General features: G+C 39.0%; 1 protein-coding gene across 4 annotated transcripts in view; it reads left to right on the top strand.

Moving 5' to 3' along the window:
* LOC108163093 (sex determination protein fruitless) overlaps window positions 1-27,115 on the top strand; it is a 128,466-nt gene that overhangs the window by 93,513 nt on the left and 7,838 nt on the right. For 2 of the 4 annotated variants that reach the window (XM_017298220.2, XM_033395729.1), the window contains 2 exons: window positions 8-1,915; window positions 1,988-2,116. In XM_017298220.2, coding sequence (XP_017153709.1) covers window positions 8-1,915; window positions 1,988-2,116 — 2,037 coding nt within the window. Of the gene's footprint in view, window positions 1-7; window positions 1,916-1,987; window positions 2,117-15,735; window positions 16,682-17,413; window positions 22,464-27,115 lie in introns of those variants that run through there. The other 2 variants (XM_033395741.1, XM_033395736.1) reach the window with 2 other exon arrangements.

Raw genomic sequence — 27,115 nt, 5'->3', positions numbered from 1 at the left:
TCTGCAGGTCAAGGGTCTTGCCGAGATGACAAACCAGAATACGACGCTGCGGGAACCGGAACGGGAACCCGACCGACTGCGTCCCCACTCGCAGGCTAGCGGCGGCGGCAGTGGCGGTGGCGCCCACAAAGCGGCCGACAGTCCGGCGGCAGCCCTCGATGCGGCTTCGGCGGCGACCTCAGCAGCAGCGGCATCAGCGGCCACCAGCAGCAGCACCAGCGGCAGTGGCAGTGGCAGTGGCAGCTCCTCCACCTCAACCTCAGCAACAGCGGCAGCAGCAGCAGCAGCAGCGGCAGCGGCATCTGCCACAGCGGCAACAGCAGCGGCCACAGCGGAGAGTACAGCGACAGGAGGTGGCGGTGGCGGTGGCGGTGGCAGTGGCAGTAGTAGTACAACAGTAACATCTGCCACAGCAGCAGCAGCATCATCAACGGCAGCGTCAGCGGTATCTGCCACAACGCCTGCCGAAGAAGCCACATCCTCGTCCACAGCCAGCCACAAGCGGGAGGCGAGCGATCGGTGCAGTCCAACGCCAGCGAAGCGCTCCACAGTCTCTGGATCCGTGGGGATCAATCTCGACGAGGACGATGAGGAGGACGAGGAGGAGGAGCTGGAGGATCAGATGGTGAGGGGCCTGCATGTGGGCGAGGATGTTGACGACGATGTCGATGACATTGAGGATGTTGGGGATGATGACGAGGACGATGAGGAGGACACACCCATGCCGCTAGATCTCTATCAAAGACGTGACGCCTCCGCCTCCGCCTCCGGCCCCGGCTCTGCCTCTGCCTCAGCCTCTGGAGCCGTCGAGCAAAAGAGTGTTGCAAGTGCGGCGACACCAGAGCAGCAGAGCGGCACCAGCAACAACAACAACCTCAGCAACAACAACAACAACTTTAGCAGCAGCAACAACAACAACAACAGCGGGAGTGGAAGCGGAAGTGGAAGTGGAAGTGGAAGCGGTATCAAAGCTACCTCAATGGCTGCCTCGGCTGCCAGCAATGGCGAAGGCATCGATCTGGCTGTGGTTGCCGTCGACGATGACGACGACGATGAGGACGATGATGTCCTGCACCATGACGAGGACACCGACAATACCCGGCATAATGCTGCCCATCACCGTCACCACGAAGACGATGATCTCGATGACGACGATGTCGTGGTGGTGGGAGGCAGCGCCTCAGCAACATCGGCAGCAGCAGCAGCAGCAGCCACAACCACAGCATCGGCCGCGGCAGCAGTGGCCCGAGATATTGCCCAAAGGATTGCCCACCAAAGGAGCATACGGCTGAGCCACCACCATCACCACCAGCAGCAGCAACATTCGCAGCACCACTCGCACCACCACCACCAACAACAACAGCAACAGCAACAACAGCAGCAGCAGCAGCATTCGCACCACCACCAGCGGCACCACCACCACAACGAGGATGATGACGACGAGGACGAGACGGCCCTGCCAACCATACCCAAGACCGAGATCATCGACGACGACTACGACGATGAGATGGACCTCGACGATGACGATGAGGCGGACAACAGCAGCAATGACATGGGCCTCAACATGAAGATGGGCGCCGGCGGCGGCGGCGGCGGTGGTGTAGATCTCTCCACGGGCTCCACTGTGATTCCCACGCCACTAATATCCTTGCCCTCATCCTCGGCCGCAGCAGCAGCAGCAGCAGCAGCAGCAGCAGCAGCCGCTGTGGCAGCAGTGGAATCGCAACGCTCAACGCCCGCCGGTGGCGGAGGAGGAGGCAGTGCGACCTGTGCCTCGGATCTGAGTCTGGGGGCTGGCGGGCGTCCGGCATCGCGGAGTTCACGCGATGGGGGCGGACCCGACGGCAGAGCCACCTCCAGCCTCCTGAGTCCCGGGACTGTGGCCAATCTCTTGCCAGTGCAATCGGTGCCATTGGTGAGTGGACAGATCAAGGATCTTCTTAGAGATCTTTATCCCTATCTCGTTTTGTGTGTGTTTTCTTTGCAGAGCCTGAAGAAAGAAATCGATTGCAGCGAGGACGATAACAGTAGTCACAGTAGACACATGCAACCGCGTTCGGCATCAGCTGGCGGCGGCCTGGGCGGCGACCTCGACTACCGCGCCTCCCACGAATCGGTAAGTGTTGCACACAGAACTACTAAGAGAACAATACCAATCCCTCCCCAACCCCCACAAATTTGAGAACACCCCAAGAATACCAAAAAGAGTCCCAGTCCCCCACCCAAGAACCCAAGAACCCAAGAACCCCTACAGTGAATGCTTTTGCTGCTTCGATAGGTCGGGACGTACAAGTCGAGTACCGAATACACCCGTAAATAAATTCCAAATTCAAAAACCTTCAGATATGTGCCCAATATATATCTGAATATTCGAATCCGATCTGGCCGACATCTGAACTCCATTTCTATATAGTACTTATGTGTAACCCATGTCTCTATATATCTCTATTGCCACCAACCTAAGTATTGCTCTCTCTCTATCTCTCTCTCTGTCTGTTCTTATATATATATATACCACTCTCTCTCTCTCTATATATATATATATATAACTATATACCATATTTATATATATAAAAACTAAAAAAAAAAAACAAAATACAAAATCTTAAAAAAAAAGAAAACAAAATCAAAAAAACTCAACCATATATTTTTGCTCTTCGTCGTGTTCTTTGTCTATGAATTTTTTATACATACCATATACTATATCCCCCCTATAAATATATATATATATATATCTATCTATATCTATATACCCCAAATATATATATATATTAAATAATTCAATTTTTTTTGTCAAACCTTTTTTTTTGTTCAGTTAAAAAAAAAAACCAAAAAGTATCAAATATCAAATGTTAGTTGTTCAGTTTCATAGCTCTATATACATATAGTAAATATCTATTTTGTTAAATGTGTAGCGCTCTCTCTCTCTCTCTCTCTCTCAATATATTTCAATATATATCTCTGTCTGTCTCTCTCTCTTTCACACACAATCTCTCAATGTCTATCGATCAATGTCTATTCTATGTAATTTTTGTTATTTGTATCAAATCTATATGTATGTAATATATATTTTGCTGTCGTATATATGTGTATATATGTATCTCAATCTATGTGTCTATATACTATCCAATAGCCAAGTACAGTCTACACAAAACACCAACACTTACGCACCCAAAACACACACCTAAACACTCTATGCAATAAGTTTTCGCACAGTTGAATATAACTTTTGTGTTTCTTTTCATTATTATTTTTGTTATTTGTACTTTTTTGTTGTTCTTTTTTTCAACTGTAGTTTGTAGTTGACTCTCTTTTTATCACCCAGTTTTGTGGGGCAGCAGCGGCACACAGACACACCTAAACACCTTGCCGCTTGCCACTAGCCACTAGCCACTTGCCACTTGCCACTAGCCACTTGCCACACACATTGCTGTCAATTTCCGTTCGCAATTCCCAACCCGTTCCCCCGAGCCACTCCACATACTTGTTATATGTATTTTTTCTGCTCGTATTATTTATTTACTGGCCATGTTCTCTCTTTGAGGTCCTTTCTCTTCTCTGCTCTTTTTCATTCCTTTCTATTTTAATTTAATTTTTTATTTGCTGCCATTGCTGTTGCTGTTGTTGCAGTTGCATGTTAACGACACTATAATTTTCAATATGGCTGGTGGAGAGGCCCCACCCCCGCCTCTTCCTGGTCAATGGAATGTACATCGTGTTCGATAAGTGGATGCTCTACATTTAGATCAGAGTTTTTTCCTAAGGTGTGGTTACATGTGGTTGAACAGTGTTGCCCTATGACAGTCCAAGACCTCCAGTGTTACCGCCTTGATATATGAAAAAGTTTTACAATTCATTGTAAACTATTTCCAACTGTGAAATGTGTTTTCCCCATGGATCTATGGCAAAACAGTGTGACCCTCTCGGTCTAGCCTGAAGCAGTGTTACCACCTGGTGGACAGGGAATAGGAATTTCTCAATTATATTGAATGAAAAGCGCCTCAAAGGCGTGTTTGCTACCCAAAATGGAGAGTATTTTTGCTTCGCCAGCACTCGAACTGTTTCCTCCCATAGTCCCATAGTCTATGTCGCGTACATTTTATTATTTGATACTGTAATAAAAATAAAATACAAACCAAATCAAATATTCAAATCAAACGATGAGAGAAATTGCCGCATGTTGCAACAAATGGCAACAAAACCAAAGAAAATGAAAAAGTCCCTACCGACAACAGAAGAAGACAAGAATCGTGTTGGTCAATGGCTCGTATGTGGGGGACAAATAATATTCAATTTATTCACTGCAACTGCTACTGATGCTCCCCTCCCACACTCACACTCTTCTCAGAGTTGGTTGCACCACCCCGCACCATGTGTGGCACTAATTTTGGCTCGAATTCAGAATGTAATGCATACTTTTCGGCGAGCGCAACTGTACTTTTCGCTTGAGGGACGTACGTGGGACGTAAACGCTGACATAGCGACAAAAAAAAAACTGGCGAAAACATTTAGCTTCCGGCAAATATATATTTTCACATAACATTTTTTGTCGCTGACGCTCCACCGCCCCCCCCCTTCAGAGAGCCCTCACCTCAGACCGAGAGAGGTCCTTTTACTCATTCTTTTTAAAACGAAAAATTTTCGTCAACAGGGATAAACACACAGAAAGAAAGAAAGGAATGAAGAACAAAATAATAGAATAAAAAGAAAGCAAAAAGGGAATACGAGTAGCCGCTGTCGTTTCCCCTGCCGCCCTGCGCAGCGAAAAAAGTAGCAAAATAAAAGTACATTTATATATGTATACGTTTGTGTGTATATGTAACGCACTTTGGTGCAACGGTTGACGAAGTTTAACAACAAGTGGGGGCCCGCCCGATGACGAGGATGGATCCAGAGAGGAAGGAGGCAGTATGACAGGCCTCAGATGGGCCAAGCCTGCGGAAATGTTGTCAAAAAACGCAGAGGGAAAAGCCAAAAAGACAAAACGAACAAGAAAGATAATGCAAGTCATGAGCCAGTGTTGCACAACGAACTGAAGTGACGAGCTATAGCTCCTCTCCGAAAGCCAGGTGTTCCATGAGCTTCAACAAACTTCCCTTCCCTAATCTATAATGGATATTGTAATACTTCGATGGCAAAGAACTAATATTCTATTAAAGAAAACACATTGTTAGAGCAAGCTTCTATTTTCAAAGGCTCTCTCCCATTTCAATAGTTCTCAATTCATTTCGTTAATTGCCATCGACTGCGAGTGGCAGTGTGTACACACAGGTATCTGCAAAACGTACATGAAAAAGAATATAATTTCAAAAGACTATTCCATTTTGGATTGGGGATACTGGATACTCCATTTATATGGCATCAATCACTTTTATTTTTGGCAGCTAGTCAAATATCTAACATCCGAGCATGAGGTTGTTTTTGCATTGGCTTCTGATTTCCATAGCCATTTCGAAATGCGAGTATTCGCCGGACTTTTGTTTATAGAAGACAAGCAAAAACCTTGTTGATTGAGCTCTTAGAGTGGTTTTTGGATTGGGAATTCCGAAATCAAAAGGAAAATGTTGTTTAAGGATAACTATTAATGTTCCAGCTTGAATATTTATCGCAACGAAAGCGATTGTCTGTTGTGTTGTGTGTGGTGCAAAGGCCTGCTCCTCTGACACTATCCTGAAGCTGTTTCTTGCTCTCTTTCGCTACCCAGTCCCGCCCTTAACACCCAACGAGACCGACCCGCGACGCACATGCATAAATTCAAATAAAAATTTATCTAAAAAAAGAGAAGAGCCCAAAAGCAGGCAACACACACAAAAAAAAAGTGGCAGCCGCCTCGAGTATGGAGTCGGGCGTTGACGCGCTGTGCTGCTCATCAGTAAGCACACACACATACCTCTGCAGTGGTGTGTGTGTGCGTGTGTGTGTGTGTGTGTTTGTGAGGGGGAATGCAATTCGTTGACTCTGACTCTGATGTATTCCCGGGGAGCCTCTTCTAGGCCTCTCCAAGCCATTGCCGCATAATAAATACTTTTGCTTTTACACTTTCTTTTTTTTTTCCTCCTTCTTTCTATCCCTTTCTCTCTCTGGCGCTCTCTTTCTACCCCTGTCTCTAACTTCCTTTCTGGCCAGCAGTCTGCAGTGTGGAAATGATTATAACGAGGCACAAGCAGTGGCAGTGGCAGAGTGGCACTGGCAGCAGAGTCGAGAAAAAATGAAAACAAAAATCAACGCACAAAACCAACAACTTTTGCTTTCTTTTTCTTGTTGCTTTCTTTGCCCTCTCGCTCTCCCTCACACACAGTCGGCGCACACATACACATGAGTATTTAATTTTGAAACAAATGCGTTTTTTCCTTCATTTTTTTGTGTGAGCTTTCCCCACTGCTTTGGGGCCTTCTTCTGCTGGCTGCTGCTGCTGCTGCTGCTTTCCCATCTCGCTCTCTCTCTCGTCTCATTCTGCTCTTGTGCAATTTTTTCATAGCATACCTTTAGGCTGGCCCTCAAATGTCGTGCTGCTGCTGTGCTTGCATTTTACGAGTCGAGTCTCCCCACAGCAGCATTCGCCCCTCCATCAGTACCCCATCTTGCCAGGGCCCCCAGTCCCATCCGAGGGCTCCATCTCAGTCCTAGCATCTACTCAGTCCTCCTCCCCTTTCCCTTGTCAGCATTTGTTTGCTGTCTACATTGCGTATGCGTAATATATATATATATATATATACTCGTATTCGTATAAAAAAACCCACAGGGAAGGAGGAGGCATATAGAAAGCGTTCGTTCATATGCATATTTTTTAATATTTTTATTTGGAGGCTCACTCGCACAACTTTTCACTGAATGCATTTAGGTTGAAACCCAGCTGTCCTCCCCACCTCTCTAAGCCCACCCCTCACATCAATGCCCTGGCAACTGTCAATCATGCAGTGCGCACAACAACAACAACAACAAAAACCGCAAAAAAAGATTTTTGTTTTTTAGCCAGCACCAAGCAGAAATACAAACAAATAAACTCAAAAAAAAAACAAGGAACGAAGGAGAGGAGGGTTGGGGTTGGGGTTTGGGGTTTCCAAAACGCAACAAATGCCAAAGCGAAAATATATTGCATTGTATGAGTGAGGTTTTCCTCTCGCCCGCCGGTCTGCTTGTCTCTTTTCCTCACGCACATTGCACATTTTATGCTACAGCTGCGTCAACGTCAACGCCAGCATCAGGCATCAGCGTCGGCGTTGGCTTCGGCGTCCTCTGCCTCTGCCTCTGCCTGGGCATTGTAATCAGGACTCGATGCCGCGCGTTGCGTTGATTGCAAAGTTTTTCAAGTGCTTTTCGGTGGGACCATTCAGTCCACCCTGCCCCCCTGCTCCACACGTTCCGCTAAATCCGCCTGCCCCGACCTTCGTTCGGTTTTTAATTTTTTTTTTTTGGCCAAAAACAAAAACCGGAGAGAATGAAGCTACAAAACTGCTAATAGCCCGCACGGAAAAATGTAGTGGAGCTGCCTTGGTGGTTGGCTTTAAAAGAACAGGCTTAAAAATGGCATTGGCAAAAATTCAAAAGAGTTCTTAAAGATAATCCACAACAGAGCCCTAGGCCTAGCCATTGAGGATTTGCTTTGTGGAAATGCAAGAGCCTGAAATGAATTCAATCAATTGGGGTCATTCGCAAGGTAAAAGCCTTTCAATGTTTAAAGAATAAACTTTGGGAAACCTTGAACGGGACGATGATGGATGACAAAAAGCCGCCAAAAATAAAAAAATTTACCAAGTCCCTTCAAGCCTTGGATAAATCTGTAAATGCAATCCAACGTATTCAATTTCAGATGTTTATTGGAAATGCAATTCGATATCACCCCCGGCAGTGCCCTGTCACTCTCGATGGCTCATCTTGCAGTTCATCCGCTTGCCTTTACCCACTTTAAAAATGAGGGATCCTCATTGGCTCCATCCAACTTCAATGTTTTGAGGTCCTGGCACTGGCACTGACTTTTCTGCCCATCCTGATTGTTCGACGACTACTTCGACTGTTTGTTTTGTGTGGCATCAGTGGTCCTGTGCCCCTGCCTCACGAATAAACATATATTTTTTATTAAAAAAATCAGCGAAAAGAGCAGAGATTGCCGTCACCTCGCCTCACCGTCTGACTCGAAAAACAAAAAAGACATCAAATGCTGGGCGTACAAATAAATATGCGAGTATTTACAGAGCGAAGGATAATGGGGGGGCCGAAGCTATAAATACCCTGTAGGCCATATCCAGTCCATGAATAAATTTCTTATTAAAACAAAAATGCCTCCACTGGCAAGGGTAGGGTATCAGAATGCTGCAGAATGCTCCACACGGAGTCCACAAAAAGTTCCACAAATACCATGCATACGTGCAGGACTCTACCCCATGCACCCCAACACTCCTTTCTTCTGCTCTTAGGTCGCAAAGAGCTCGTAAAAAATAGGAACAAAAATAGCAAAAAAAAAAGTATTATAACAATACATAATAATTTGTGCAAAAATATTACGAAAAAGAGAAATATTTGAAATAGTCGCTTCCGCTGCAACAGAGAGGCCTTCTCCTACCTCCCACCTTCGGCCCCTTCCTGGCGTAGTCCTTCCCCGCTCTGTGGACGACTTCTATGAGCTTCCGCAATATTTGCCAGATGCGTTATATGCGTCATCTATTGCGTCTATTTTTTGATTGCAATGAAAGGGACCTTCAAAAAAAAAACAAAAAAGTAGGGAAAAACGAACCCCCAACAAACAAACGAAAATATATATAAAATATATATATAGAAACTCGTGCAACGTAAAAAGGCAAGGCAAACCCAAGAGGGTTTTCATTAAAAATTTGCTTTTATTAAAATGATGCAGAGCAGCCGCACTACGAGTAGAAGTAGAGGTGGAGGTGGAGGGAGGAAGGAGGAGCTTGGTCCTGGAAGTGTAGGAGTGTAGGGGTCGACGTGGATTCAGCCCAGGTCTAGTATGGGGCCAAGTGCCGGGTAGGGGAAAGGGAAAGCGAAGCTTTAAGCTGGCAAAACGGCATTACAAAAAAGTGTACAAGAAAAGGCCGACGACCGTCGAAAATTTTTCGTAGAAAATGCCCCAAACCCAAACCGAACCCCATTCCCACTCCCAAGCAAAACGAAAACCAAACCAAAACCAGACGCACATCGATCGATATTTGATTATTATTGCGACGACGACAGCAACAGCGACGATGGGAGGATGGTGACGACGAAGTCAGGGCACAAGACGACGTCGGAGATGGAGACTCAGACGGAGACGGAGACGGAGACACGAGACTGCGATGTGGCGATGTGGCGATGGCTATGACGCAGACATCGGCCAGGACATTAAATGCAATGTGGCAGGAGCCAGAGAGTGCTGGAGTGCGTCTGGCGTGGACTGAGGGAAAGCCAGATAATCATTCCATTAGGCGTAGGCTCGTTGAACCCGTCGCCAGAATCGGTTCATCGACATGAGTCGAGAGTCGAGTCGAGTTGCGTCGAGTTGAGTCAAGTCGAGTCGGTGGCCTGCCACACGAGGATGCGTCTTGAAATATACTCCTGCCGAAAGCCAATGGCAGCCTCTGCTCCACTGCTGCTCTGCTCCCCTGCCACCGAACCCCTTCCACATTGTTCACATTTTTGTGGTATTCTTTTTTTTTCTGTTTCTTTTTGGCGGATTTTTGTTTGCTGTTGACCCAGATCTGTTTTTCTGCTGGCTGTTGGGCTGTTGCCTGGACCTTGTTTGGGGTTATTCAATAATCTGCTGCCGCATTTGCCAGCCAGCCGAGAGGCCAAAACTGCAATTTGCCTAATGGAAAGTTTGTTTATTTGTTGGCTGGTTTGTCTGTCAGTTGAGTTGTGCCTCAAAAGCAGCAGAAATCACGCAACATCCAGTCGGCAGTCGGATGTAAGTTACTGGTGCATTAGGCTACTTATCGCTGCTTAAAGCTTAAAGGCCAAAGGCTAAAGGCTGTTGCAATGACAGGATTTCAGAGTTGATGAACATCAAAGATTGAGTGTGAATTCAATCTTGGGGGATTCTGTTCTCTAGGGTTGAGTCTGAGTGGCATAATGGCTGCCTTTCTGTATGGGATAACCTGTAAACCTTTGGGCCCGGACTCTTCTACACGTTCAAGCGCAGTCCTTGATTGATTACTTCTGCAACAACACAACATTTTATTTTATTTCTTTTTATTTTACCTATTTTATATTTAAAGGCTTTTAATTATCTTTAAGATCACCTCCCCAAAAGCATGTTGGACACACACACACACTCACTCTTCCATACACACACACACACACACACCCTCATCATTTGGTAGATCTAGTAGATGACGTAAATATGTACTATCTAACGCATGTTTCATAATATAATCAATAGAGAAATCGAAAAACGACACCCCACCCAGACACCCGACAAACATTTTGGCCAAGCAAAAGACCGAAGAAAAACCAAATCAAACTAAATAAAGAAAATACAACAATTTTCTATTTTATTTTGCGCTTAACAAATACAAAAGAAAAAAGAAAAAGAAAACTGCAATCGAAAACCCAGACCAATCGAAAATCAGAAAAATGAAAATTGTAAATGAGAACAAAATTTTCTGCACAAAAATTTGGAAAATATCCGTTTATATGTATAGCCCTATATTAATCCCATAAATCCCACTGCCAAAACAACCGAAAAAATACCCCAAGAAAACAAGAAATCTTCTTCTTTTTATTGCATTTAAATAGCTTAAAAGAAAATTCTATTTTCCTTATGTTGTTTTTTGAACTCGAACTCGAAATGTAAATGTAATATTTTGCTAATTAAAATGTTGTCTTTGTCTTAAACTTTGCCTCTACTTTACCGCTCTCTCTCTCTCTCGCTCTCTGTCTCTCTCTCTCTCTATCTCTCTGTGTCGCTCTATTGTGTCTCTGTCTCTCTCTCTCTTACTCGATCTCTATCTGTCTCTATCCATATAAATATTATTAAATGTGTCAAACTGTGTGTTGTGCTTTTAATATTATTAATCCATACGATACGAAAACGGAAACAGCTAAAAACTAAAGAAAAAAAAAAGAAAAAGAAAAAGAAAGAAAAACAAACAAAGAAAATTCTCCATCAAATGAAAACAAGAGAGGGGTCCAGATCTGAACGTTGTGCAATTGATAACCAAAAGTTATATATACCTCAAAAATTACATATATATATATTGATATATGTATATGTGAAAAATGCATCAATCTATAAAAACAAAAACAAAATGAATCGTACTAAAGCGCTTTTGGTGTTTTTTAAGCTAATATAACAACAAAAATACTATATAAAACAAAAAACCAAACATTAAAATCAAGAAATGCAACCAAAAAAAAATATAGATATAACAAAAGCTAAATCAAAAAAAAAAAAAAAAAAAAAAACTATAGTTAACTAAATCGAATTAACATCATTGATACACACACACACATACACACACACACACACACACATAAACACTTCACTCACACACAGAGAAATACAAGAAACATTATACTATATAAAAATAATAATAATTTTTTTTTTTCAAACGATATATATGTATTATCTAAATGTGGAACGCTTTTACCATAAAATCGTTCGTTCGTTGTTCGTTTATGTATATGGTAAATGTGTGTGTTCTATTTTTCCATAAGCTAAATGTCTTTCATTTTTCTCTATATACAATTATTATTTAACGTTGATAAATGTGTGTGTTTTCTTATACATATTATTATATAATTTTTTTTTTATTACTACGTGTATGTGGTATGATTTTTACTTAGTCATGTGTACTTTCTTTTTGAATTGTCTATAATCTAAATTTAATTTCGAACAGCAAGGTGCGATGGAATACTAGAATGCTAAAGAAAAATATATAGGATCACAGGTTCAACCACTCATCTATGGCTTCTCATGGGCTCACTTCATTCCCTCGTTCATTCAATCAATCACTCACTCACTGAACTGGTTCAATATCTTTGATCAGGAATTTCTTGAATTTCAAGCCACTGAGTCCTACCACTCAATCATTTATGTAAAATCCATTCAGTATGCCAAGTATTGGTTCAATCATTCGATTGTGCTGTGCTGTGTTTGGTTCATTGGTTTCACCAACGAGCTACAAATTACATTCATAGCTCAATCGTAAGCTAAGGAGCCATAACCATAATCATAAAATAAATTCGGATAAATTTTCCACATGAAAAATTCCATTAACTAAAAGAAAGAATAATCTTGCAGTCGGTATTTCCTTCATTTTCATATCCATTTGAATTTCCGTTTATGTCTCTTGAGAGGTGTTCCAATCAGAGCTATCTAGTTTTTCCCAAAATATATTCCATTCCACATTTAAGTTCTGTGTATGTCGCATTCCAATTATTTCTCAATACATCCCTGTGTTTTTTTTCCCTTTTGTTACATGCTGTACTTTATCAATCTATCTGTCTATCGCCATATTTTTCTCTACTTTATTATCGATGTTGTTCAAGAACGTTGTGTACTTTCGTTTTGGTGTTGTTGTTTTTTATTTCTTCGATTCTCTCTCTCTCTATCTTTAACTCTCTGTCTGTCTATCTCTTTCTATTAAATAACCTAACTCGCTCTGTCTGTCTCTCTCTCTCTCTCTATCTGTGTTTTCTTTTTGGTTTACTATATAAAACATACTCGTATGCATACATAATATATGCCTCTGTTCCATTCCATATCATTTATCGTTGTTGTGCTCTAACCAAGTTAAGAAAAAAGCTATCAAAATTATTCAAATCGAGAGGAGAACTATCCTTGAAATATGATATATATTATGTGTGTGTATGTCTGTATGTGCGTGAGTGTTTGTTCGTTCTGTTGTTAGATTATGTTTGGTTTTCTTCCACCGCAAATATATTTTTGAACTAAATGTTGTGACTCCTGGTGACGATGGTGATGAAACTGTACTGTATACTGTATACGGCATATACTATTTTGTGTCTGAAGCTCTGTCTTTTTCTATAGGTATATACATATCCATATTTATATGCGTACGTATACGTATAGGCTAGTGAATACCTACGTCGACCCACAATCCCTTGCTCTGCCTCTGTACCACGTATGTTTAAGATAAGGATACTTGATCATTCTCTACCGCACCTTTACCCCATACATTACAACCCTCAGAACCCAACAGAAACCCACGAGCCGCATTGCCATCAGATCAGCCATCTGCTGACGACATTGCCAAGCCAAACCAAATCATGGCCCAGCTTAGAGGCATTGCCCGCGCCCATGTGCAGACTTCTTAGCTCTGAAGCTAAACTGGATCGCAAATGACGATCCGAAGTTCCGTTGAGTTTTCGTTTGCCCTCTTCAATTTTACTCATGTTTTTTTTTCTCCTCCTTACTTGCCTTTTGTTGCACTGTTTTGTTTTTCGTTGTACCAAAACACTAAAAAAAAAGAATGAGAATAAATTCAAAGAAAGAAAGCTAAAAAAAAGGTTAAGAAAACAATTGTTGATTGATTTATTTAACAACTATTTTGTGTTGATATTATTGACATTGTCAAGAAGTTGATCTGCGTTTTTTGAACATGGCTGTGCTGAATTTGAATGACTTGTATAACCATTTCGTTAGTGCGTTTTCTTTTTTATATTTGTTTTTCTTTTTTCTTTTTTTTTTGACATCCGAATCCAACCATTTGAGTTATGATCCTTTGTGCGAAAAAAGAGTGCGGCGTCTGCGGGCAAAAGTGGAAAAACTTCTTGAAAATATTTAGTTAAGCGAAGAATATCTTTGATCTTCAGTTATTTTAGGCAAAAGTTTTTTTTTTTTGTGCTGCGCAAATTTTTTAAATCAAGAAACATGATTTGGTCCCTTTACTGAGTTTGTTTTCTGCAAAGAACATAAAATTTTGTATGTTTTTTTTTTCGTTTTGTTTTTTATTCAAAATTTTACTCTTTTTGGTTAAGCATTTATGTACAGAATTATTATTATTTTAATTGTCTGGTTTTTTTTTCGTGCGCTAAATTGGCAAATCAACAAAATTGTTCGTTCGTTATGATTTCTGTTTATTTTTTATTTTCCGAAATTTGGCAAAGGAAAAGAAAAGAAAAAAGGAAAAAGAAGTATGCAAGGCGTGTGCGTGGCGAAGCTCTTTTTTCATACATTTTTGTAAAGTTTTGTTCAACTTTTTTGCTCTCCGATTTTCGAAAACTTTTTGTTGCCAAGAGAAAATTACAACCGAACCCCAAGTTTTTGTTTTTGATTTGACAATCTAGTTGAAGTACGAAAAAGTTTACAAACCTTTCAACCAAATTTTAACTTTAGAACCGAACCGAAACGAAACGAACCGAACAAGCGAACCGCGTTCCAAATTGATCAAAACCTTGGTCAAAGCGTCAAATTTAAGTTTAAAACAAAAACAAAACATTTTTAATGATAAGTTTACACTAAACAAAAAATATATTAAAACAAAGACAAACAAAAAGAAAAATGTAAAACAAAAATGAAAAAGAAAATCAAAGAAAAAGCTTTAAACAATATCTAACGTACGATTATGCGACGTTTTTCGAACAACGCCCAAACAAAAATCGAAATTCAACTTCTTGAAAACCCAAAAAGAAAAGCAAATACCAGAAAAATACCAAAAACCATATAAATACCAAAGAAACAAAGAAAAGAACAATGTTAACGAGATTCTTGTAAAGCAATAAAATGAAAAACAACAAATGAAATACACAACGAAAGTCAAATGCTGAAACCCCCTCTTGTTTTTTGGCATCCATCCAACGGTTTGAGACATTTTTGAAACACTCAGAGTCGGAGTTGGTTCTGGCTGCATCCTGATCCTCAAGCGGATCCAGGGCCAGAACCTCCTGACCCCGACGAGTAGTAGGGAGAGGCGCAGAGCGGCTGGAAGAGAGCGTTCCACGGCTTTGCCAGTTAGTTTTCCATTCTTCTTCTCTAATAACATGATTCATTGACTTCTGTTTTAGTTTTTACCCATTTTTTTTCTTTCCTTTTATTCTTGACAATTATTCAATTTGTACCTTGTTTATTTTTTTTTTTTGTATTAATTTCCTTCTGCCTCTCTCTTTTCTCTCATGTAAAACTAAATACTAGAGTTCAAGCGATTAATATTTGTTTCTTAATTTTAAAGAGAGGTTTTGCGAAAGCGAGAAGAGGATAGAGGATGGAGAAGAAGAAAAGAAGGACACTTTCTTTGAATATACTCTTATTTGAATATTGTATATGTACCACTTTGTTTGGTCTTGAACCGCAAGAAAAGTACTTTTAATTATGATCCCTCTTTTTAAAAATGTATAATTTTCGTTGTCTTAGTTTTTGGAACATCCTATATATCTCTCTCTCTCTCTCTCTTTCTATATCTCTCTCTCTCTCTCTCTCACTCCAAAGTAAACTTATAAACCAATAATTTTATCATTGTTTTTTTTTGTTTTTGATTTTTAATCAATTTTTATTAAAATACCAAAAAAAATACTAAAAATAATAGAAAATAGTTTTGCCAAAGACAAAGAAACCGAAGAAAAGCAAAAATTGTCCAGAAGAGAAGCGAATACGATAAAGATACCAATAGAGATAAACGAATCGATCGATTGCAAGCAAAAACTGAAACTGAAAAATACCAAAAAGAAATACCAAAACTACCAAAAAATATACCGAAAAAAAAAATAAAGATAGCGAACTAAAACGCTAAACGTAGTAAAGAGTAAAGAAGTTGATGTTGGATTTTTGTTTGGTGTCTGTTCCAGGAAACGTCCGAATCGCCCCAACAACACCACGCTGTTGGCGTTGGCGCGGGCCTGGCCAGCGGCAGCGGCGGCAGCGGCATCGGCAGCAGTAGCAGCTCTGTCGCAGCCGCCGCCGCTGCAGCCGCCGCCGCAGCAGCAGCAGCTGCCGCACACGAGCACCACCATCCGTCGCACACCCCACCCCCGCCGCCCATGCCCATGTTCCAGTGTATCTACTGCGGCGCCGCTTTCCCCAACCAGTCAAAACTCACGCGCCACCTGCTGTCGCACTCGCTGAAGACGCTCGAGTACCGGGAACCGGCGACGAACGCCCTGCTGCACTCCCACCTTCTGGGCGACATCAACATGTCCGGGCTGCCGCCCTCGTTCGCCTTCCAGATGAACGCGGCGATGGCCGCCAGCGCCGGCGGCAGCAGCGACACCCAGGAGCAGGTGGCCGCCTTCACGGCCGCCTTCGGCATCGACATGGAGGCCCTATCGCTGGCCAGCGGCACCTTCCAGAGCCTGACGGCCAGCTGCCTGGAGGCGGGTGCGCCGGGGGTCAGCGGGTCGAGCGGTCGGCTATCACTAGCGCAGGCATCGACATCTGGAAACGGAGGGCAGGCCGGCCTACTGCTGGGCAACAGCGGTGGATCTGGCGGTGGTGCGGGTGCGGGTGGTGCCGGCAGCGGCGGCGGCGGCGGTGGCTCCTCGTCGCCCTCCACGTCGGCCGCAGCGTCGGCAGCGGCGCAGTCAGCCGGCTCGTCCGCCGCCTCGCTGCTAGGCGCGTCAAGTGATCCGAATAGTGTTGTCATGTGTAAGTTCTGTGCTAAAAGTTTTCCCGATGTTACATCACTGATCACGCATTTGTCGGTACATACAGGTGATCGACCATTTAAATGTGAGTTTTGTGGCAAAGCGTTTAAGCTGCGCCACCACATGAAAGATCATTGTCGCGTCCACACCGGTAAGTCTTGATCTGAATTGAAATATGATTACAATAACATTGCTTGCCCATTGCCCATTGCCCATGTCCCTCATTCATCATTGAATTTCTGTCCCAGCCATGAACGAGCTCCTGTTGATATCCCTGATATCCATACCACTGAACTGTGCCCTTAATGATGCCACTTTCAAGCCTCAATTGAATCTATTCCATCAAGATATGGACAGAGCTACTTGTATCTACTTTTCTGAAGTTCCTGCCTTTTATCACTTTGTATTTTAAGGAATTCGTTTCTTTTCGTTCCTTAAAGTTTCAGAGAAACTCAAAAGTCCTAAAGCTCTACAAAATGCTTCATCATCGATATTTGAACCCAATGTAGAGCCTTAAAGATATCGATAATCTTTTAGAATTAGCTCTTTTAAGTATTTTAAGGAATTCGTTTCTTTTCATTCCTTAAAGTTTCCAGGAAACTCAAAAGTCCTAAAGCTCTACAAAATGCTTCATCATCGATCTTGGTAAAGCCTTAAAAATATCAAAAATCTTTTAGAATTAGCTCTTTTAAGTATCTTGCAAGTCCCATCGTCGTCTTACTGCAGCACCAATACACCAAATCGATCAACCATCTTCGCCACCCTTCATCATGCCTTCATTTTGCTCCCCAACTTAACCGATAAATATACTACATATACTATACAATGATTCCTTGATTTCCATTCCACTGAAACAAACAACAAAATGGAAATCAATTTGCAGGCGAACGACCCTTCAGATGTAATATGTGCGGGAAAACCTTCTCGCGGTCAACGATACTCAAGGCGCATGAGAAAACGCATTTTCCCAAATATGTGCGAAAGTTTTTGTCACCCAGCCCGGTCGATACAAAGGATGAGTTGCCGCAATAGTGAAACGATTTTAGTTTGTTATTAAATTATTATTATTACTACTATTACTATTATAATAATAACAATAACAACAACAACAACAACAACAGCAACACCAACAATTTCAACTACAACAACAATTGATGTGAAGAACACGAAGAAATGAGTTGTAACTTTCTATAAGAAAGATGGAGGCAACAACAAGAACTTTGACTTACTTAAGCGAAGATCAAGCGAGAGGCTTGATGATGATGATGGAAGAAATTCAACAACACACTAATCCACACACACACACAAACACCAATATATGTATATACCGTTAAATCTATGTATATACATATGTATATATTTTATTAATTATGTAAACGAGGCAAAGAACAGAAACAGAAGAAGTGAAATCAGGAGGAACAGAACAGAACGTTCGTTCTTCTCAGCAAAGAGAAACTCTAGCAAATAGGAAAGAGACAGCAACACACACACCCACACACACACACAATAGAGCAGGCAGGCTATAATCATACACAAAACATACATCTATATAAACATATATATATATATATATATATATATATAATATATAGTATATATATTATACACAATAATTATATAGCAGCATATTGTCGAATTGTTGAAGTTTATACCAAGAAGCGAACTTGTTTTTTTTTTCGAATCCAATGAGAACATACAATGAGTATGTGAGTGAATGATCAGCCGTAGGATTGATGATTGATTGAATGAGGAGTGAGGAGAATGTTAGAGAACTTAAATTAAGTGCGACCGCAAGAGGGTATCCAGGGTATCCACAGGGAAAGCCCCGAATTTTGGATAGCAACAGAGCAACTTTTTTTTCTATACAATTAACTTGAACGGGAAAACAATTAAAGCTAATGAAAGGAGAGTAAAATTGCAGCGCGAAAGAGTTGTAGCAGGAATCTAATAAAACAAATATTATATATATATATATATACATACATATATATATGATATATATACAACTATATATATTTTTCAAAAGTATGTATAAGAGAACGTAAGACATATAGGCAAGAAAGAAAAAGCGCAAAAAAAATTGAAAATAAATTTACAAAAAAAGGAAAAACGTAAAAAATTGCTAACTATACATGATAAAACATTGATCTAATTGAATATATGATTTAGTAATGCTAGAAATAGCGATTAACGATAAACATAAACATAATGAAAAGAACAGTGAACACGTGATGTAACTTTTTAAGTAGCGCAGCAGCAGAAGCCGCCGCAGCCGAGGATATAGTAGGAGGATCATTATGAGTGTGCATGATGGCGATGACGATGATAATAACGAGTTAAAGTAGCTTAAAACAAAGTCCCCCCCCTCTCCCACACACATACCCACACCCATACATAACCCCAGAGTAAAAGCAAAGTGAACTGGTGACCCCGACACCACATACATCAATACACCATTACACAACAGCAATCACCAATGCAGCACCTGTAGCCTTCATTTGTGCGTCTTTGATTTGGCATTGAGCAACGAGTGAACGTAGTAAAACATACATATCCCAACACACCCAGGCAGACCAGACCCACTGCTAGCCAGACAGATCTGATCGGACAGACGACACAGCTATATGAAGGACGGCTGACTCTATAGAGGACAGACGCGTTTCGATGGCGAATTAGTGAACAACTTCAGCTGTGCTAATGCTCCGCTTAGGCCCTAGTGAAACCAAACCCCTGTTACAACCCTTTTAAAAGGCCCTCACACACGCGTATATATATACACATACAGAACTTATTATACAGTAACATATACATATATCTATATACAATATTTATATATACATATAAACCAGATGCAGCAACAGCAACAACATTGAGGAGACATTTTTGGAATTCAGATAAAATTTGAGAAAACAAAAAATTAAGAAAACAATTTGCTAGGAAAGCAACAGAAAGCAACAGCAGCAGAATTACATAGAATATCTGTGATCTTAACGATATTTATATAAATCTATATACATAAACCAACAAATATATGTATATATATATGTATATCTATATAACATATATATACATGTATATATATATGTATATGAGTAGTAGAGGGACAAGAAACACACACTAGAAATACCATCTAAGGGTAGCTGTAGAGGAAGCATGCAGAAAATGATTGCAACAATATTTAGGCTCAACATTTGGGGTATAGAAAGAACCTCTTGAAAATTTACATATATATAAAAATCACCAAAAATACCCAAATTCTTGACGCACACAAAACACGAACCCTCCCCGCCCCTCCCAGACATCATCCCATACATTTTCTGTTCCGTACCAAGTTTACTTTGCTTTGAAAAAAAAAATATATATATAACTCAACCCTTTTTTTTTGGCTTCATGATGAAAATATTTAAGAAAACCCCTAGATTTTGTGTTATTATAAATTATCTAAATGAATTTGCCAGGAATCACCTTCTATGGCTTAATGGGAAACGAAGTTCCTTCAGTCTCCCTGCAGGAGAGCCCATCGATAATGCGGACAAACCCTTTCCACCCTTTCCACTCAAGTGATTAGCCCGGCAACAACAAGGCAAACAAAGCACCAACAACAAAATGCAAATCGATCTCAAAATTATAAAAACAAACGAAAACAAAAATATTATCTATAAAAAAACATTACAAAGAAAGTTTGTAAAAACTTTTGTGGTTTGGGCTAAACAGAGACAGAGAAAAGAAAAGAAAAGAGAAATAAAAGCTCGTTGCAGCAGCGGTTTGTGCGGGGATTTTTACATTCGATTTTTGGCAACGGATTGGGAACAGCAAAATACAAAATACAAAAAACAAAAACAAATAAATGGTAATAAATATTAAGAAAAATAAGCAACAAGAAAACAAAGAGAAAACACGCTAGACAAAATTCAAAATTCTAAATTTTAAACCAAAAAAGGAAAAGAAAAAACAAAAACAAAACAAAAAAAGGGCAGAAGCAAAAACTTTTTGGCTGACAAAGAAAAAAAGAGGAGAAACAAACACAAACACTTTTGGATTAAACAATTTGGCTGTGATAGCATTACAAGAATAGTGAATAATTAAAGGATAAAAAAAAATATTTAACCGCAAAAAAAAACCAAATATATTTGCTTTGCATTTTGGAAAAGCGAGGAGGCGTGAAGAAGAAAAAAAAAAAATAATGATGGAAATTAGCGCGTTGCCATTTTTCACTTTTGTTGTTGGCTTACTTTTCTCATGCAGTATTAGACGAGACAGGGAGACGGGGAGACAGGGGACTGGGGACGGGGAACGGGGAACTTTGGAGCAGTAGAGGAGTAGAAGCAACAGGCATCAATTCAATAATTGTGATGTAAAACAAAAAACCAACACAGAATATCTGCATTAACAATTACTATACTATAAACATAATCGAACCATAATCATAAACGAGAGTAAAGAAAACAAAATTTAACATTTAGGAACAAATTAAAAAAAAAAAAAATGAGAGCAAAACAAAATTGTGATTTTCGGCCTTTTAGAAACAAAATTATAAACAATTAATAACGATAAACGATTAACGATAATACTTAAAAATTAAGTAATAATGATAAAAACAAAAACCAAAAGCTTTCTCAATAATTTTAATTGCATTTCCATAGAAGACATGATAAACTGAAAATAAAAGAACACAAAAGGGAGGTTACTTTTTATTTTTGGCACAGCCAGACCAAAAAGTCTTCGCACAGCCACCGCACAGGAGAGCAACTGGGGAAAGTAATGTGAGAAATGAAAACGAAACATTCCAGAAGACGAAGAATCAAAGAAGGATGGAAAGGGTTTGCACAGGGAATCAAGGGATAGGGAAAGGAAACTTCAGGCCCAAAAACACATGTTTTTTGTCTATATTTGTGTTATTTTTTTTTTTTTTTTACATAAATTTATGCACTGAATATACCCCCAACAAACACACTCTCACACGACAACAAATGAAAAACCACAAACACAATGTCTTACACTCTGTGTCTCTTATAAACAATTTTTTTCTATATATAAACACACACATACATATATGCATATATATGTATATCTGAATATATATGTATATTTAATTTTAATGTTTAAGCGAAAATGTTATTATTATTATACCAACTTATATGAAATTTATTTAGCTTTAGCAACAAAACAAAACGATTTAACAAAAAAACAAAACAAAAAACAAAAAAACGTGGCAACAAATTTCTATTACAATATTTCTTTTGTTCATTTGATAAGTTTTTGAAACTCCTTCTGTTCTGTAATGTACTATGTATTATTATCCGCAAAAACCCAACACTCACACAGCAGATTACAACGATGTTAAATGATTTTCGAACACAAAGGAGCGAACACAATGAACTTCTTGTAAGCTATATGAGAAAAAGAAACCCAACCGCAGCACTTTTATCCAAATCCAAATCCAAATCTAAATTAAATTCAAGTCAAATATTGTGACCACAGCAGAAAGCAACAAAATAAAAATTTAAAAAAAAAACAGTTTAAGTGGAAAGAAAAAAACAAATATAAAAATAAAAAAAAAGCAAATACTTTTGGCCTTTTTTCTCCATTCAACCTTCATTTTTATCATCCGATTTTTACCCATCTGAAGTTCTCATATATCATTGGAATATTCATTGTGTAGACATTTTCATTTGCCCTCATTTATTGTATGGTGTTAATTTTGTATGGTTTTAGTCCTAAGTTTAGTCGCTAAGAATTGATTTTGCTAGCGCCTAAGTTGTGATCAAAAGTTCCTTAGTTTGGTTCCCCCATAAACATAAACATTAGTTTTTGTTTCAGTTTTTGTTTAATTTTTAATTTTCAACAAGCCATTCAGCAAACAGCAGCAGCAACAAGAATAAAAATTTCTAACAAGTTCCTTGACAAACAGCAAAACAAAAAACAAAAAAAAACAAAAACAAAATAATCGAATAAAATATAATAATGATGCTAAAATAAAACATAGAAAACATATAGCAAAATATACAAACTACAAAATTGCCAATGGACCCCATAAAAAAAGCTAAAAGACAAAACAAAGACAGTCACACAGTTTGTTGTTTTTTTATACTTTTAATTAATGAATTTATCTGTATAATTTCTTTGATATTCTTTTACTTTTTGATCGATTTCTTTTTGGTTTTTTAGGGATTGTTGCCAGGGTTTTTTCGTGTTTCGTGTAGGAAAAGAGAGAAAAGAACTTTTGGATCAAATCATTGCTAATACAAATTTTTAGTGGAAATTTTACGAGTAACAAAACTTTTAGGCCTAAATAGAAACGAGAGACTCCAAAATTTAATTGAATTGATTTAGCTTCGTTTTCGTTTTTTAAATTGTATTATTCTTTTAGACTCGAATTACGAAAGAATTGTGAAGAAACAAAATTAAGGAAAAAAAGGAAATTCCAAATTTTGAACATACGTACATATATATTTAAATGCACTTAACACTCAGATACGAAAAGCATATATATGTACATACATATACTATATATGCGATTATATATATGATTATCTATATAGATATTCAGCTTCAGTTGTACGATTTCTGCTTTGGGTTCATGTTCTCCTTTGAGTTGGGCACAGGAAACGGAAACACATAGGAACTACATAATTAAAGAGGAAACAAAATATCATTAGGCGTAACTGCAAAAATGCATTTTAAAGGAAACAGGAATTTAAAATTATATATACAACAAAAAAACAAAAACACCACTACAAGAAACAACAAAAAGGACAAAAAAAAAACATACAAATTATATATACAGTACATTTTGGAGAGTCAAAAGTAAGGATATTTATATATGAACGTATATATAAATCGCAGACACACACACACACAGCCACTCAGACACAATCCCCTCACCACCACCACCACCACCACCACCACCAGTCCCCTCTAAATAGGATATAGACGTAGATCGAAGCTTCAACTTGTACAGCAATAGTGTGGAGGAAGAACAGGAAGCAGGAGGAATTCGGAATTATAAATGAATAAACAATTTACGCTAGAATTGCATACAAGTCGAATTTATATAAATCTATATACATACAATACATACTATATACATATATACACCTCTATATATATATATATATATATATATATATATTGTACTAGCAATTTTATCATACTCAACCTACTGTAATACAAAAACAATTTTGAGTTCGTTTCCCACGATTCTAAGACAAAAAACAAAACAAAAAATTGATCGACAAAACTCAGACGAAAGCTTTGGCACAACAAAACCAATTTATAACCAATGAAAAAAAAACATAAAAATGGAATCACTACCAAAAGAAAAAAAACTAAACCAAAATTCCAAAACCCAAATTTCAACTCAAAAAACGGCTACCAGGAACGTACTATAATACCAAAAAACAAAAATTGCAAGTTTCGGCAAAGGAAAAACAAAAAAGAATTTCGACAACTTCGTTTCGGTTTTAATTTTCGGCATAGACAACCAACAACTTTTTTTAATTTGATTTCCCATTTTCGATTCTACACATAATTCTATTCAATTCTAGCAGAACAAAGTGCTCAGGGTAAACACACAGATTCTTCCAATACAATATAACTAATGAAATAAATGAACAGAAAAACAGAAAAACAGAAAAAACAGGAAAACCGCAGAACAGCAGAACGGCAAACAATATTTATATATGCATATATCCCTCGATATATATACATACAACCAAATAGTATATATGTACAACAATTACAGCAGACAGCAACAACAATAGTACCATTATTTAAACACGAATCTAATTTACAAAAAAGTGTTGAAAAAGTATACATAAATACGTACTTACATACATATACTCGTACTACAAATAGAGTATGAAATATGAAACAAAGGACAAACAACAAACAACAGGCAACAAAATGGCTGCTGAGGAAAGGCTTTATAAGCGCATTACGTAGTACGAAACATACAATATATAATGTTTATAAGCGATTTATATTTTTTAAATTGAAGCGTATTTTTTTAAAATCAACTCTAATCAACTACACAATAAAACAACAGCAACAACAACTACAAAGAGAGCAATAAGAAGAAGGAATGGGCTATGCTAAACGGCTATAGCGCGGAACCATAAAAGATTATTTATACACAATCAAACAATAGTCGAAATATAAATGAATATATTTTAAAGCTTAAGCAAACTAAACATTTAAATATAATCATCCCCATTCCCATTCACTTCAATCTTTTTTTGTCATGTTGTTTATAAAGTAAATAGCCCCCAGACCACTCCCAAGCTTTTCCCCAGCTCCTACGCCAAAAGACCTACCCATAAATGCCTTTTTTTTTTTTTTTAGCACAGTCCTAGCAAAATGATAAATAAATAAATGAAATAAGTCAAATTTACACTGAGAAAAATATGCTACAATTTCTGATGTGATGACTGGCAAGAACTAGTTGGAACTAGTTCCAGACCCATATAAGCAGACGCATTTACCAATAGAACTTCTCCTCAAATGACAATAAACCAAAGCAAACAGTGAACTGAAGCGGCAACTAGTTCGTGAACTAGTTTCACGAACCAAAACCGAACCGAACCAAGCCACACCACAAACCTAAATCAATGTTTTAAACAATCAACAATGAACTGAACCTAGTTCCAGGAACCAGGAGCCGGGAACCGAACCAGCAAGCACCGAATATAGAATTGTTACACACAGAATGTACATACAATAAATAGATTACAGAATTGCAGAACCAAGTTCAAAGAACTAGTTCCAAGGAAAAAACAACTTGCCACCCCAACAGCAGAATTGCAGCATATACTTACAACGTAGAAAAACAGATAAATGAAATATTATTGATTAACTGATTGATTGATTGATTGATTAAAGACACACACACAGACACACACAGCCACAAATGTACCCTGTTGACGAATTGCCTTCTTCTAAGTGAATGAATTCATTTTTACATAATCACCTACAATACAAATAAAGTAAGACCACGATAGATCGTACCCCACAGTACCCCTGAGACCGCAGGAAACGATGATCGATCATCGATGGATAACGACCGATAACAATTAATAGCAACAATTATAAAAAGAGAAACCGATTAAAGTAAAGTTCACGAATGACAAGGAACAATTGATATTTACACCCACACATTACAGCTCATAGATGTTTGCCCCGTTTTTTACAGTGTTACATCAAACATAAATCAAATAAAAGCCCAAAAAAAGAGAAAATAACTAAAGGAAATAGACCAGAACACAACTTGAGTTGTAGTCTATGTCTATGTCTATGTCTATGATGATAGAAGCAAAGTATATACAAATTGTTTGTTTGTTCCCGTTTTGTGTATATTGATACGTAGATACATATACAGATATATTTACGAGTACCACATGTGTTTCTGTTTGACAAATCCTTACTTTGAATATGCCTTTTTCTGTTTGTTAAGCGAAACTTGTAAGCGAAGACAAGCGAGACAGTCGACAGACGATAGTCGATAGTCGACGATCCACAATCGATCCTCCACACAGCAGAGTGAAACGCAATAAACTAAACATAAACTAGCAATTGGTTTCATCGGCGTATTGAATCAGCAGCAATAAGAATAATACAAACCATAAAACACACTATTGCAAACTCGAGTTAATAACGAAATAAAAATAATAACGACAACCATAACCAATAAACTGAATGTTTGAGTGCCAAGCTAACAATTCGAGGACAACCTGTACATACAATACAATAAATGATAAACGAACTGAGAGGAATGAATCTTATAAGAGACAAAAACCCCACACAGACCACACCACAGACACCACACACAAAAGAGTACCTGTGTTGCGTGAGTGGATGTGCGGCTGGGCGTGTGCTGTGCCTACAGTGGAGCGAACTAGTTCCAAAAATACTAAGCGGAAAACTGTATTAAGTGTTCCTCCCTCTTGAAGCACACACGCACATCCGCACCGACTCACTGACACTCTGAATACTCTATCTAATCTATAGGATCTACATATAGTAGGTATATTTTTTTGTTTCGACTTGAAAAATGCTGGGAAAATGCTGGAAATGCGAATGAACCAAACTATATGCTGATATAAAAGAGTGCATATAATGTATATATTGAATAGTTGGCATGACTCTAGAGGGAAAACATAAGCAAAACAAAAAAAGATAGGCGATCCCGAGAACACTTTTAACTCTAACCGAATCGAAACGAAATCTGCTGTTACATGATACGATCTCCAGGGAAGGTTTGCATCAAAGTGCATTATTTAGGGACGAATCTGGAGACATCTGAGACAAAAATAGAACCAATTTTCGAAGAAAACAAAACCCAAGCCACAGCCCCAAAAGGCCCAACCCCACTGTAAACACTGTAATGTACATTTCCAATCGCATTCACACAGGCAGACACTCACACACCCACTTTTTGATACGCTAAAATCAAGCTAAAGAATACGATATATACGCACTTACATACGATATGTATAAGTATATATACATATATGCATAGGTATAGTTAACAGATAGCAGGACATTTGGTAACCTAAACAAAAAAGCTTCAAAAGTTATAAACAATGTT

This window comes from Drosophila miranda, chromosome XL (assembly GCF_003369915.1).
Source record: "Drosophila miranda strain MSH22 chromosome XL, D.miranda_PacBio2.1, whole genome shotgun sequence".
Lineage (NCBI taxonomy): Eukaryota > Metazoa > Arthropoda > Insecta > Diptera > Drosophilidae > Drosophila > Drosophila miranda.
The sequence above is the reverse complement of the archived record's forward strand: the minus strand, read 5'-3'. Positions and strand labels throughout refer to the sequence as shown.